Source organism: Acomys russatus, chromosome 1 (assembly GCF_903995435.1).
Source record: "Acomys russatus chromosome 1, mAcoRus1.1, whole genome shotgun sequence".
Taxonomy (NCBI): domain Eukaryota; kingdom Metazoa; phylum Chordata; class Mammalia; order Rodentia; family Muridae; genus Acomys; species Acomys russatus.
In genome coordinates, this window is record NC_067137.1 from 89,998,644 (window position 1) to 90,014,375 (window position 15,732).

At 49.6% G+C, this 15,732-nt stretch overlaps 1 protein-coding gene across 1 annotated transcript; it reads right to left on the reverse strand.

Moving 5' to 3' along the window:
* Positions 1 to 10,021: 10,021 nt before the first annotated feature.
* Positions 10,022 to 15,199, reverse strand: Zfp36l1 (ZFP36 ring finger protein like 1). Its single transcript, XM_051148356.1, has 2 exons — positions 14,991 to 15,199; positions 10,022 to 12,754 (listed from the first exon to the last, which is right to left on the reverse strand). Exons 1-2 carry the CDS (start codon positions 15,045 to 15,047, stop codon positions 11,795 to 11,797), a joined length of 1,017 nt encoding a protein of 338 aa, XP_051004313.1. The 5' UTR covers positions 15,048 to 15,199; the 3' UTR covers positions 10,022 to 11,794.
* Positions 15,200 to 15,732: the final 533 nt, after the last annotated feature.

The window sequence follows — 15,732 nt, forward strand, 5'->3', positions numbered from 1 at the left end:
CTTCACCGCAGGAGAAGTTTGGCCTTCTCTGCTGTGAGAGGATGTTGCATGCTTTGTGCACCAGCCAGTTTATGTACATGACTGGAGCATCTTCAGATGTTGGTACCCACACACAGGTCCTGGAAGCAATCTCTAAGAGCTGTAAAGAATAAGTATGCTACCTTTGTGGTGGCTGGATGCTCTGCTTGGAGGCTATCACATATCAGTTTTAACAATGTGTTGGGCTAGGGATGCAAGCTTGGGTAAAATGTTTGTCTACTATTCACAACACCCTGGTTCACTCCTCCAATACAGCATAAACCAGGTGTGGTGGCACTCACCTGTAATCCCAGCACTCAGGAGATAGAGGAAGAGGATAAGGGGTTTTAGGCTAGCCTTAGTTACATAGACAATTCAAGGCTATCCTGGGCTACACAAGACTTGTCTCAGAAGCTGGGTGTGGTGGTGCATGGCTATAATCCCAGCACTTGGGAGGCAGAGGCAGACAGTTCGCTGTGAGTTCAAGGCCAGCCTGGTCTACAAAGTGAGTCCATGACAGCCAAGGCTACACAGAGAAACAATAACAACTCATCTCAGAAAAAAGAAAATCCTTGCCTGTTAATTTATACCTGGATTTTAAAACATATATTTGCTGCTTTTTTTTTTTTTTTTTTTTTTTTTTAAGTAGTCAAATTCTCACCATCCGTGGAGACTCACGTCTTTAATCAAAGCATTCAGGAGTTTGGGAGGCAGAGGCAAGTAGATCTCTGTGAGCTCCAAGCCAGCCTGGTCTACACAATGAGTTACAGAACAGCCAGAGCTCTGTAAAGAGACTCTATCACAAAATAAACAAACAAAGACAGTCAATTTTCATAAATCTAGCCACAGTCCTTATACTTCGCCATGAAGAATACAGCAATTTGTTTGCATTTGTCTTTAATGTTTGCTTCCCAAGGCTACTTGGCTTTTTCTTTTGTTTTGTTTTGCTTTCTGTTTTAATAGGCCCAGAACCCCTAATAAAAGAGAGTTGAACAAAGAATTTGAGAAGAGAGGAGTGAGTGCAAACACAGAGTGCTTGAATCATGCAGTAGCCCAACTGGAAAGGGCAGGAAGATAAGTCAGTCCACAGCTCCTCTCACCAATGAAGCTACTGAGACCCAACTTGAGTGACTCACCCAAAGACACAGAGCCAGCGAAAGGCCACAAACCCCATTCCTTGTGCGTGCTCTCCAACTCACGAACTGACAGACACTGTGGTTCCCCCGAACATCCATGGCTAGACAGTTGAAGGGCCAAATCCTTGCCTCAGGTAATGACAAAATGCCATTCACCCGGTGTTTGCTGAGGGTCTGCTCAGTGCTGCCTCTGTACTGCAAACAAAGTTGTTAGAGATCCTAGACACCTGCCTCCCTGGAAGGTTCTGCCTCCATTTCAGGAAGATGCCAGAAGCGTGAAGAGCGACATGAGCACTGCACTTTTAAACACCTAGAGTATCAAAATATCAAGTCCTGTGTGATTGCAAAGATGCTGAGCTGTGAGCAGATGTTGGGAAATCATTCTGCAGAGCCCTCGCCTAGACTAGGGTGCTGCATGGCTCCTAGCTTTTGTCTAACCATCACCATCACAAGGAACTTACTGCCTCTGATGGCCATCCTGTTAGAAAGTTCTATGGACTGGACCGAAATCTACCTCCCAAATGTCAGAGGAACCAGTCTGCTCTGCTCCTACACAGGAGGTGCAAATGCACCTAAAATAAGGCACTGTGTTTCAGTGTTTTCATTTGAAAAGCCATGTCTGGGAAAATACAACATGCCAAGGGGATGACTTATATGTTCTCACTCAACATACAGTTCATAAAAGTGGTTCAAACCACCACTTCAAAGGACGTGCACACGGCCAACTTCTAGAATCTCTGAGTGTCTCTGTGAGTCAACTGACATCAGCAGGTCACACCAACTCCCTTCCGCCTGTAGCTCTAGTCAGGGTTGTATAACACCCACACAGCTGGCTCCCCACCCATCAGCACGGATGAAGGAAATTTGACTTCTCCAAAAAGGAAAACTTGTGTATTTTGCTTTCTAAGATATTCGTGGAATCATTAAAAGGCCCTCTTTGGTTCAGCCCCAGTATTTCAAAGACAAGGACCAGGAGACCAGACCAGGACTATAGGAAGCGACCATCCAGAATCCAACCAGTGATGGCTGGGGTGGGGCTGGTTCCCTCCACGCCCCAAAGCAAGACGTGCATGGTTCAATAGGTGCACCATTGTATAACCCTCATATTTCCCTCTTTATAGGGGTGGGTCTCCCACTCTCCAAGAGTAGTGAGTGCATACATATTAAGAGAAAGCCCAGCTCCCTGGCCCCTTCTCATTGGGAACAAAATAATACAAACCTTCTTAGACCATGTACCACATGTGGATTCGATGTGCATTGTCTCCATCGTAGGTACCACCTTGTGTGCAACAGGAGGCAGTTTCTGCTCCCAACCCCACTGGAAGATGCTTCAGGATGAGAGAGAGAAGCAAAGGTCAAAGGCCATACAGATACCAAAAGTATTTCAACCTTACCTGAGTCCATAAACCTGGCTGAGCAATTGTTCTGCTGTCCCCATGCCTCCCGTCACGCCTCATCTGGCTCAAGGGAAGTCAAGAAAAAAGGAAGAAAGTGGCTTGAGGAAACAGACTCCATTCATCAATTACCAAGTCAGAGGGCTCTGTCATGCCTGCTCCAGCTAGCAGCCATGGGGATAGGGGATGGAGGAGACCCGAGTGGTGCCTGTAGGGCTGTGCTGGTTCCACAGGGTCTCCTTCTCTTCCTGAAGGTAAGAAGCTCTAAGAACCTAGCCTGTCTCCCCCTCTCACCCCTACACCCCACCCCTTTTGGTGGAGGAGGACTGTGGAAATACAGCCTAATAATTATGAACCATAAGGGCTAGAAAGGTGGTTCAGTGGTTAAGAGCACTGGCTGCCCTTCCAGAGGACCCAGGACTCAATTCCAAGCACTTACATAGCAGCTCACAACTGTCTGTAAGTCCAGTTCCAAAGGATCCAACACCCTCACACAGACATACGTGCAGACAAAACACCAATGCACATGGAATAAAAATAAATAGATAATTTTAAAAAATGAACTATAAACCATGTCTTTCAGAAAGGTGCTGGCAGAGAAGGCGCTAGCTCCATTCAAGAGAGCCCACAACACTGGCGGCTGATGAGAGGAGCCAGCTGAATCCTGCTCTGCCCTGGGCTTTCAGACCATTTCTCAGGCAAGGCAACTTTCCCCTGAGAAAGAAAATACAAGACAGACACACACACACACACACACACGCCATGCCACAGTTCAGCTGAGACATGGCCTTAGCTTTCTGTGGACCACTGCACCTGCCACTGAGCCTAACACAGGACCACCACCATTCCACACCTCGGTTTCCCCACTTGCCGAAAAAGCTGAAATCAAGGCCGACTTCTCCTCACTACACAGCCTGCTGGGCTGCAGAGAGCAATCAGATGGGATCGGGAAGGGCCTCCATGACTGTGGGTCCCTAGGGAAGAGGGCTGCCATTTGACATCTGTCTCCTCTACCATGTGGGGACTGAGAGCTTGGGTGTTGACAGACTGGTGGCACATAAGTGTGTAATTGGGAATGATGATCTCCCCATGCCTGACTTTCCCCCTCTGAAAATGGGACAAATGATAATAGAACTCAAAGATAGCATCAAACTTAATCATGTGAGGAAAGGCTGAGCCGGTGCTGGGCCTGTGAGGTAAGTCTCCTCGGTGCTGGCTCCTGTTACTTTAAGGATGTAAATGTTAAAGAATCTCACACATACCACCTGTGAGTTCGGTGCAGGAAGTCCAGTAGATGAGCCAGGTTCTGGCTCTCGGGCATCCCTGAAGGAACGCACTGTCCTAAGGGCTGCAAGCTCCTACACCACACTCCCCTTGTACAAGACCTTTTCTTTCCCAGAGTGCCTTCCTCCCTCCTATCTGCCCCACATTACAGTCCTGTCATGTGGCCAAGGTGAGTGTGCTTTCCCATCTCAGAGAGATTAAGTCACTTTGCCCAAGGCCATCGGCAAGGTCACAAACTCAGGACCGCCTGGCAGCAGAGAATGAAAGACAAGCGGGGTGTCTAAGGTGGAAGAGTTAAAGAGCCACTCAACTGCAAGTGGGGACACCTCATGTTCTTCTCTGCAGTCTGTCCCCAGGCCTTGGATTCCTCCCCAAGCACCAAGGTTGTGTCTTGTGACACACACCCTGGAAGAGCCATCCCTGAGCCCTGCCGTGGCTGTGTCCAGTAGCTAAGCTAGCTGTCTGTCTCAGGATCCAGCGGCAAAGGATAGAAGTGGCGATGAGATTTAATAGTCTCCGAGGGAAATCAGATGGGATGAAGAGCTTTCCACGTACCTTGAAGGCTGAGGGCCAAGCATGACCGGCCCAAGTCCCACCTAAGCCAGGTAGGTAGGCCCCAGAGTCTCAGCAGTCCCAGGAAAGGATTGGACAAGCCCTGCAGGCAAGCAGCCCTATATAGACAAGCCCTAGGACAGTGGTTCCTCTATGCTGGCTCACCCAAGAACCAAAGCTCTCCTCTCTTCACCCCTCACTCGGCCTCCTTTTGCCCTTCCTATGAATCATGAGAGGTTCCAAGTAGCTACAGGAGGTTTATTTTGAGTCTGCCAAGAGGAAAATCCATTTCTGCTACGGATGGCCGCATCTACTAATCGGTCAGCTCGCTTTCCCCCATATTGCTGTCAGTGTTCCTAGAGAAACAACACAGAGGCAGGAGGGATTCAAGCCCCACTCCCCAGCCAGGTCACAGTCTGCTCTGAGCCCATTCCTTCCCTCTATAAAAGAGGGACCACAGAGCTATGGATATCTTGTGGCTGGTGCTATTGCAAAAATAGCCATAACTTGTTACTTTCCTATACTCGGGTACTGAATTTATTTATTATTTACTCTTTTACTTATGCATCCTATTTAACACTCACACCAAACTTATATGGTTTTGTTTTGAAGTATAACATTTTTTAGATTTATCTTACTTTATGTGTATGAAGGTTTTGCCTATGTGCATGGATGTGTACCATGTGCCTATCGGTCAGAGTTCTCCAAACTGGGGTTACAAATTGTTATGAGGCACCATTAGGGTGCTGGGAGTTGAATCCAGTTCCTCCACAAGAGCAACAAATGCTCTTAACCTCAGAACCATCACTCCCGCGCCATTTTTGTTTTGAAATATAACTTAGATGCAATAAAGTGCTCACGTCTTCAGGCCACAGCTTGATGAACTTTACTGTGTCGTCATAGAACAGTTTTGCCTAGTCTCCAACTCCTTACAAACCATGTGTGCTTTGTCCTCTCTCTCTCTCTCTCTCTCTCTCTCTCTCTCTCTCTCTCTCTCTCTCTCTCTCTTTCTCTCTCTTTAACTCGGGGCCTCTTGCAGCCCATGCTGACCTCAAACTTGTTATGTATCCAAGGATGGGATTACAGATGCGTTCCATCATACCTGGTTTATGCAGTGCTGGGGATCCAACCCAGAGCTTCAGGTATGCCAGGCAAGCACTGTACCAGCTGGGCTAGCTCCTCAGCCCGCACAGGTGTGTGCTTTCATCCCATCTCCTTCCTCAACTCTGTGCAATTCATCTATGTGTGTTATCATTTGCTCTTTTACACATCTCCATGGCATCCAGCCATGTTTGGTGGTCCACTGAAGTGTGTGTGTGTGTGTTTAATAACATCGTCATCTTGTGATCGCTTTCTTTTGCAGATGCAGCAAACTGGACCCTAACTTTGTAGCTTAAGGTCACACAGTGACATGGAGGAGGAAGAGTAAGTAGCTTGAGACCCAGGTTCCATTGATTCCAGAAGCAGCTCCTTCTCCTTTTGCAGTTCTGGGGGAGGAGAAATAAAATCTGGCGCCTGTGGTCACGCTCTTGCCTCCTTACGTGTAACTGGAAGGAAGAGATAGATCCAGGAGCAGTGGTGGTGCACACCTATACTCCCAGCACTCGGGAGACAGAGGCAGGCGGATCTCTGTGAGTTCGAGGCCAGCCTGGTCTACAAAGTGAGTCCAGGACGGCCAAGGCTACACAGAGAAACCGTGTCTCAAAAACCCAAAAAACAAAGGCAAAAACAAAAACAAAAAACCAGGAGAGCGGTGCAGGGCAGGGACAGAGGGAGAAGCAGAAAGACAGACAGAGACAGAAAGAGGTCCAGCTGCAAGTGGAGAGAAAAGTGCACTAGGTTTGGCGATTGCCAATGTTTGTTTTTGTTGTACTACAAGCTGATAGCACAGGTATGGCCGTCACTCACAGCCCTGTACCTTGAGACCCACGTTTTGCCAACATTTCACAACAAGTACAAACAGCCGACACAAGGAAGGGATGTCCGAGTCCACTAATCAACAGCAACTCACAGGCAGCCCCCTGCTCTGAGTCCTCAGAGAGTAGTTTCTCAGATAGGAGGCCACGCAGATGAGCCCAACTGGGACTCCTCCAAAAAGCACTGCAGAGCCCTCAGGCCAGGTTTCTCTGTCACCCAAGCATTACGCATCAAAGAGTAGAGCCCCCAGAGCTGCCCTGACCTCAGGACGGAGCCAAGGTATTTGCCCTGTTCCCAGCTCTCTAGAACTTGCAAGCCTTCAGGTGGGGCCATCCCACCAGAGCAGCCAGGGAGCAGCAGGTGCCTTGCTGACCTCCTCACCACCTCACTCCCCTGAACTCAGGTAGCAGTCCTGTCAGCCCAGCCAGACATGATTAAATGCTTGGCTACGTGCAGGGGTGGGAGACCCCGGGGGAAGAGAGGAGGGCTCAGAGCCAACTCCCTGAAGCACTCAGGGTACCCTTTGGTTTGTTGATCATTAACAGAAGCCACTTCACAGCAGGCAGAAAGGGGAAAGTCCAAGGGGATGGCCTGCTGCCTCCTCCCAGCACCCTCCTCCTCCGAACATGAACATGCGTATCCAGAGCTTCTTGGGCCATGAGCTCATGACCCTGGGGGAAGGTGTGTGCAGAGTCATCCAATCCAGCCAGTGCCTCTCAGCTTCTGCAGATCACCACCAAGGGCGAGGGAGACAGGAACTGACCCTGGTAGACCTGTAGTTACTGTGTGCCAAGGGCCTGTGCCCAGTGGCTTCAGTGCACCAGCCTATGACACTCCATAGGGCAGTGGTAAAATGCCATGATGTTGCTAACGTGTCTGGGTCCAGGTCCTGAGACTTTCTCACTGTAGGACTAGTTGATGAGCTCCCCTACATCTCACTTCTTCCCTTTAAAGTAAGGGTGCTTATGTGCGCTGGTCTAGATGGGTTGGCCTGCGGGCGAGTCTCACAAGGGTTGTCTGGATTGCCTTAATTGATACCAGAAGACCCAGGCTGGAAGTGAGAGGCACAGTTCCCTGGTTGGGTGTCCTGGACAGTGTAAGGGTAGAGAAAGCTGACTGAACACTAAGCAAGTGTGCATTCCTTTCTCTCTGCTCTTGACTGTGGCTGTGATGTGACTAGGTTTTAAGTTCCTGCTGTCTTGACTTCCCTGCTGTGGTGGGGTATAGTCTGGAGCTGTGAGCTAAAGCAAACCCTTTCCTCCTTAAAATTGCTTTTTTTTTTTTTTTTTTTTTTTTGAGACAGGGTTTCTCTGTGTAGCCTTGGCTGTCCTGGACTCACTTTGTAGACCAGGCTGGCCTCGAACTCATAGTGATCTGCCTGCCTCTGCCTCCCTAGTGCTGGGATTAAAGGCATGTGCCACCACACCCGGCTTCTTTTTTTTTTTTTTTTGTCAGGGCATCTTATTGCAGCAACAGAAATGCAACTGGGATGCTGTGGAACTTCCTCTACGGCATCAGTCCCAGCATTTGAGACTATGGTCTTAAAATACTGCATACTGCATGGTCCATGAAAGCTGTTGCTACTGAGTGTTCCCAGGAGGTAGGTGGCCCAGCCTGCTGGGATGGCTCAGTGGGTAAAGGTGCTTCCTATCGCCGTCAAGACGAATGAACTGAATTCAATCAGAGGGACCCGCGCGGCCGAAGGAAAGAACCAGCTCCCACAAGCTGTCCTCTGACCTCCATGAGCACGGCGAGGCACTCACACATACCTATACCTTTAAAAAATAAAAGAGAAGAACAAAGATAGCTCCTTTCCTTCTTGGTACCATGACACATTCTTTGCTGGCGCACACACACACACACACACACACACACACACACACACACACACACACACACACACACACTCTGATCTCCTGAAGTGCCAGGGATTTGTGATCCAATTATAGGCAAAACTCAAGAGTAACCCAGATCCCTGAGGCCCAACTTCCAGGAAAGGTGAACCTGGTCTACATAGTGAGTTACAGGTTAGCTAAAGCTACATAGTGAGACCCTATCTAAAAAAACAAACAAAGGTGGAGGAGGAAGGAAGAGGAAGAGGAAGAGGAAGAAGAGGAGGTGGCCCACACAGCTCCATTACCTTGAGCTGCTCCGAAGGAAGGCCACCAGGCCAGCACCCCTGAGGCCTTGCCCACACAAAGGAGATCTTGTATAGGCTAGAGATAGCCCAGGGTCCTGGGCAGGAGTAGGAAAGAAGACCCTGTTCCCAGGCTGGCAACGCAGGAGCTAGTCTTTAGAGCCACATAGCCCCTTGTGTGGACTTTACCTCCTGCTCCCACCGCAGGGTCTTACCCACTGCCAGGTGTAAAACCACCTTTCCTGGATGTCTCAGTAGCCTATCACCTAGGGCCACTACTGTTCTGGACAAGCTAAAGCCTTAAGGAAACACTTGGGTGGGATGTGGGGTTAGGGGCTACAAATAGCCAGCCTCCCTAGGTTAACATGGAAGCCTTTCCACCCTTCGGGGGCTTTTCCTTGTTATCTAACGCCAGAGGCTGACTTCAAAGCCGTCGAGACCCCTCTGAACGCCTTGTGATATAATGAAAGGTGTTAGATGGCCACCGTAGGTTCTCTGTGGCTAGAAACTGAGTGAGCTCCAGGTGAGTGACTAAATGTTGTTGCTTTTAGTCAGAATGGAAGACCATCATCACCCACCCAAACTCATGCTTACACACACACACACACACACACACACACGCACACACACCTCTGCCTTATTCCCCCTCTCCAGGTCCCAGGTTCCCAGGCTGCCCTTTTCTTTTCTTCCTGTATCATACCCCTCTACCCTGGAAAAGGAAATAATCCCTGTATTTCCTTCCACCTAACACCCCTGACGCGCAGTAACATCTGGGTTCTGGTCGCCCCACTCAGTACCGGACAGTGTCTATAGCAGAGCTGCCTATGGAAGATGCCAATGGAGCGTTGAGAGAAAGCGGAGATTGCTCAACCCTCGACACTTACTAAATGTGAGGAGCCAGGGGCTCAAATAGTAAGGAGCCTTTCCCAAGACTCAATCCACAGATCAGACTCAGGGTCTTTACAAAGACCCAACTCCACTCTCGTTAGGAATCATTCCCCCAGCGGCTACCTGATCCTGACCGCATTTCTCATGATCTTCCTGCCACAGCCTCCTTCAGCAAATCCTGTGTGCACCTCCACAACCAGGCTGGCTGAATTTCTAACCACGGGGGTCCTGCCACTTATTTTCCACAGCATCTGAGGTAGAACTACAACTGCGATGAGAGCCATTCATTTCCTATCGGTCTGCACTAACGCCCATTTCTCCTTTACAGGCCCCTCCAGTCTAGTCTGGGTACAGACTGCCTTTATCCATCCTGACGGTTCCTCTCCAGGTGCACGGTGCTTCCTGGTACCCATTCGGGACTGAGGCCTTGGTTAGTGCCTATGGGAGCAATGAGCTTGAAACACCCAATCTAGGCCTGCCCGCGTGGCATGGGCTACACCCTTTTATCAGAGGCATCCCAACCGTCTCCCAAAGGAAACCCTCTACCCCACTCAAGTCCACTGAACTTCTAGCATCACCACCCAGACCAGTAGGCTAGGCTCTAAGGTTAAAGACCAATCACGGAGCTGACCCTATCCCCTCCCCTGCCCCCACGCATGGTGCAAGGGAAAAACCTACAGACAAATCATTTCTTGAAAAAAACGGGGTTTATTGATTTTTAAACTGCAAATAGTCGTTACAAAAAGTTTTTTTTTCTTTTAAATAAATTCACACAAAGAAAGAGAAATAAGAAAGCGACGGTAGTGACCAGCAAGAGGAATAATAATTACATTCATCTTCATGTGTGTGCGCCAGTCGTTTATGTTAGCATTGGAAAACTCCAACCTGGAATCCAGAACCTCGGATCTGCGAGCGGAATGTCTTGAGATGGGCACATGGAAGTCAAAGGGTTTTTCTCTTTTTTTGTTTTCCCTTTCAGAAGCTATACCTAAATGGTGGCTTTTCCTTCTGTACTGTCACAGAACTTGTACATTCTCAGTCCTACCTGTGAAAGGCCTAAGGAGGAAGAAACTCAATTTGCAGTCCAACACAAAGGGGAGAATTTCTAAAATAAATAATCCAACAGTTTTTTGCATTTTTTTAAATTAATTTTTCATTTTTTTAAAATAAAATAACCAAAAAAAGTGTAAAGTTACAAAAATGTTGTTGAAGAATAATATATTAAAACTGTGGAAAAAAAGGAAAGACACGTCACAAAATTTTAAGATTAATATGAAGATCATAATTTAACATAAAAGAATATATTCTATGGATTTGTCATCCCGATAAATATGAACAAAATTAACAAAAAAAAAGCATAGTTTGGCAATAAATACGTTTTGATAAGTTAAATAAGCTTTTTTATATTGATGTGCAGTGACAAGCAAAATTTTTGCTCTCCAATTTCTGAAAGTTAGATGAAGTTTAAACCCAGGGAAAAAAGCATGGCGTGAGGGCTCTAAGGTACACCTAAGGTATTCTAGAGCAAAATCCATTAAAGCTACTTCTACAGGAAATCGTTTTACACAGATATTGTATGTGGAATGAATACCATTAACTGCTCACCCCTTACATGTTTTTTTTTTTTTTAGCTTTTCTCTCATTTTGTTGTCATTTTTAAGATGTCACATATGAACTGGGGAACTTTAGCACCAAAATCAAGTCTCTCATAAGTCCATCTAGTTTCCCCTTCCTCCCCACTTAAAAATAAAAAAGAAAAAAGAAAAAGAAATTAAACCACAAAGTCCCACTTATGTCAAAACCTTCGTCCAACTTGTACCTTTCTCCCTGAAGACTCTACACAAACCCAGGCAAGATTAGTCAACAGGGGTTCGGGCTGGGAAGAAAAGGTTTTGAATGTCAAAATAGGTTTCCCTCCAAAACCCAAGCCCAGCAACAATTCTCTGAAGGAGGCGAGTAACTACAAGGAAGAGGAAGAAGTGTTCGGGAGACTGAAAGGAAGGTGCACGTGTGTGGCCAGCTGGGGGAGCTGCTGGTTGCGGGTCACCCCCACCCCCACCCCATGGGCAGAGGCTCTGGGAGGCCCACGGGTGCCCCCTGGCGTTTAAGAGGTAATGTAGTCACAGTGACAAAGTTAGATTAAAAGGCACTAAGTTGCTTCTGTAAACGGTTACTGCTTTTTTTCTTTTGTGATTTGGCACTTAAGGCTTAAGCCGAAAAAAGGCATCTACTGACAAATATGGGACTCTGTTATGCGTGGTTAAGTGGGCTATGAAATGGAGGGAGGGGGTTTCAAGCCAGAAGCTACTGACAAATTGACTTGTCCTTATGTTGGGGGGAGGTGTGTGTGTGTGTAACATACCAAGGTTCTGGGGGAGGGGCTGAGCTTAAATGTATCAATGTAGGGATTGAGGGAAGGTTAGGGGGTGGGGAGGTGAAGGAGGCAGGGGGTCCCTCCCTACCCTGGCTTAGTCATCTGAGATGGAGAGTCTGCTGAAAATGGGCAGGCGTCTTGAGTTGTCCAAGGTAGGGGAGTCTGAGCCACTGTGGCTGCTGCTGGAGCTGCTCAGGTAGCCCTCCTGGTCCGAAAGAGAATCCTGAGGGCTGGGGGGAGAGTCAAACATGTGAGGGGACTCAGACATGGGCCGAAAGAGGAAGGTGGTGGGGGAGCCTCCCCCGGGCAGCCCCATGCTAGGAGCAAAGAGGCTAGCCAGCTCCTGGCTGGAAAAGGCGAAGGGGTTATTGGTGCCATCGGGTAGGGTAGGTGAGCCCAGGAGGTCATCGGCGCTCAGGATGGGGGGTGGGGTGATGGACGTGGGGCTGTCCAGCAGCCCTGTGGCAGCGGCGGTGGCAGCGGCACTGGGAAACCCAGCAAAACTAAAGCTATGCTGGAGGCGGGGACGGTCAGCGGAGAGGTCCCGGCCCCCGGCCAGGGCGCGGCGCTCCTCGGCGTTGTGAATGAAGTGGCAGCGGGGCCCGTATGGGCAAAAGCCGATGGTGTGGAAGGTGCGGCACAGCTCCGTCTTGTACTTAGGGTGGCGGGTCAGGCTGCGGAGCTCGTGGATGCCGTGCGCGAACTGGCACTTGTCTCCGTACTTACAGGCACCGTTTTCTTCGAAGGGGCGGCACAGCTCCGTCTTGTAGCGGCTGGAGTTGACCTGGCCGCTCCCAGGCTGCTTCTGGGTGGGCAGCAGCCGCTCACCCCCTTCGGAGAAAGAGCGGTCTCGGAAGCGGCTGTCGCGGGAGCCCAAGGACGGGGCCGGCTCACCCTTAAGACTGCTCAGAAGCTGGTTCTGATGGAACTTGGAGCTAGGCAGGGTGACCGAGTGCCTCCGAGGGAAGCCCCCGCCAGCAGGGGTGCCCACTGCCTTCCTGTCCAGCAGGCAGCCCCCAGCACTGGGAGTGCTGTAGTTGAGCATCTTGTTACCCTGGGGGGAGGGGAAAGAAAAGGACCGGTGAGTGACTGAGGCCAGGGCATGGTGTCCACAAAGGACTGCACCACTCCATCAGATAGGCCTGTCTCTCTCGTTCATAAGAAACCACAAAATCCTGCCCTGAGAGGGGGGAAAAATTAAGTGTGCATCCTGATCCACGTTGAACCCTGATATACAGCTTCCATATGCTCTTGTCCTTAAAGCTAATTTTTCCCTCTAAAATCCAAGTGCTGTTTATACATTCCTCAACTAAGACTATTTCGCACAAGGCAGTCCTCTCTAATTTCCCTCCCCCAACAGAACCAAGTAAACCTGATTTATAAATTTAGAAAACTAAACATGAGCCAAATCCTCTCTCAACCAGTCCCTGCTTAGCCCCCTCCCCCCACAATCTGGCCCCAAACTCTCCACTTCCTCTTCCACAAGCGTTCGCTTCCTTTGGCAACAGGTTTTCAAACTGTGCTTTTTCCTTGCTTGCAGAAGGACCCAGTCTGGGGCTTGGAGGGGTGGGGGTAGGCGCAGGGGTAGGGATATGGTCTCTGGAAACGCATGTGCATGGCCCCCAAGCTTCTGGAAGGATACCCCCACCCCAGGAGGAATTTTCTCCCAGCATTCCCCACCCCCTTCACTGGGAAGATGCCTTTGCACTTGGTCTCCTGGCTGCAAGAGAGGTCTGGCATAAGAGCACCAGTGTTTAATCTTGAACCAAAGCTGCAGATGATGGGAAAGAAAGTACCAGCCCACCCCACCCCGCAGTCAATTGTGGGGGTGGGGGGCCGGGTGAGCAAGGGGCACAGAGCTACCACAAGCTCTATAGTCACCTGCTCAAACTACCTAAGACTTTAGAAAGAGTGGGGGTGGAAGACTTGAAAGTTATCTCCAGGCCCCTGACACATGTGGGTGTCATTGTGCAAATTCTAAAGTTAGTCCCTTAGGATCAGCAGCGGGGGATCGGGAATCGGTAACCCTGTAACCGCAACCACCCCACCGAGCGGATTACAGGAACCCAGAGGAGAGCCGGTTCCCAACAATGAGGTTCATTTTAAAAAGTCCTGCGGGGGGAGGGGGCAAAAGAAAGAGAAACAGATCAAAGAGCGGCCAAGCAGGGAAGAGAGAAGGATGGAGTTGCCCAGGACCTCAGGCAGCGGCCAGGGCAAATAGACTTGGGAAAACGCAAGGAGGAAACCCAAAAGTTTTTGATGTTGTTCTTCAGCTCCAGCACGGCCCTGCACCCCAACCCTGCAGCCCCGGGGCCTTGGCAGCTGCACCGACAGGAGCGGCAAGCTAGGAAGAGAGCAACATGACCCGACGTGTTTTAGGGAAGGCAAAAAACAGTTCAGCAATTAAAAGTAGCCTAGCAGCTTCATCCTTTCAAATTGGGGGTTGGGGGAGGTGGGGGAAGTAGAGTGGGGGGAAAAATTTAACAACATCCATGGAGTTGTACATTTCAACCGCACTGCTGGAGCATTCCGGTTTTAAAACTTGTTTTTTCGAAAGCCCCACTGGCAGACTACCCCATTTAAGGTGGCCCACTTTAATCCTGACTGGCGGGAACTTCAGTTGTGGCAGCATTTTGTTTCCCTATTCCTCAGTCAACCAACAGTAGAGCCTCACAACACAGGTAAGCAGCCACTTTCAATCCAAAAGTTTGCAGCATGAAAGACCCAGCTCTCGCGGGGTAAGCCCAGCCCAGCTGGAGCGGACACACTCTATTTGCCTACATGTCTTTCAACCCTAAGTCGGCCCTTTCTCTTAGTTCTCCAAGCACACAGGAAAATATTCCCAACCAAATATCGTTCAGAGACTTCGCTTTCCCTAGAGACCCCTACGCAAAGTTGTTGGGTAGACGCGAACTCCTCCAGCAGGCACAGAAACCCAAAGCACACACAGGGAAGCCGAGGCCACCGGCCAACCCACAGCTCCAGTGGCACACCAAGTAGGAAAGAATCCTTCAAATTTTGTCCCAGTCTTAGCCACTTCTCCGCATCCCTTGCTCTGCGAACTTGAGCAGTCGCTCAGAACTTTGTTCCCCGAATACACATGGAACCCCACCTGGGACCTGACATTTAAAAGAGTAGGGAAGGCATGGCCAAATTCCTTCACCGCGGTGGGAAACGCAAGCAGTGAAAGCCCTTCGCTCCCTATACGCCGTTTCTCCAAACCCAAACTTTCAGGGTTTCTTTAAGCACAAGAGAAACTTTCGAAAAGCCAACGCTCCGCCCTACTTTACCTTGCATAAAACTTCGCTCAAGTCGAAGATGGTGGCGGACACGAGAGTGGTGGTCATCGTGGGCGTTAGCACGGGGCAAGGACTAGGATCTGATTGTGTCGTGAAGGTCCTGGTGCGGGGAAGGCGCAGCCTCCGGCTCTCCGGTCTGGAGTCCCACACGCCAGCTCCCGGCGCCCCTCGCCTTTCTGACTCTCCAGAGCTGCGGCGCGCAAAGCCTAATTTATAAGATTTTGGAGAGGAGGAGGAGGAGCTTTAAACTTATTTAAATGAAGAAGAGGAGGAGAAAAAAAAGTTGATTGACACTGAGGTTGAATCAGCCATGCGGTCAAGCGAGAGGGAGGGGTAAAGAAAGGGGTGGGGAGGAAAGAAACTTTTAAAAGGAAGAAGGGGGAAGGGAGACAAGGAAAGAAGACAGAAAAAAAAAAAAAAAACCAACACTCGGAGCAGCGCAAAACTTTTTTTTCTTAAAGAGGAAAAGTTTCGAGTCCACGGGCTCCACTCCCGGACTCTGGGGGCGCCCCTCCCTTTGGCCGGGCGGGGCGGGGTGGGGGGAGGGGAGCCCACCCTTTGTCAGCCTCGCTGCAAGGCTCTGTGACATCACTCATTCCACCCCCTTGAGAGTTCTAGTTGTTGTGTTTGTTGGTGGTGGTGTGTGTGTGTGTTGTGTGTTTCGAGCAGGAAGGCGGGCTCGACTTTCTCTCTCTCTCTTTTTTTTTTCTTTGCTAGCAGGAGCAGAAGCTGG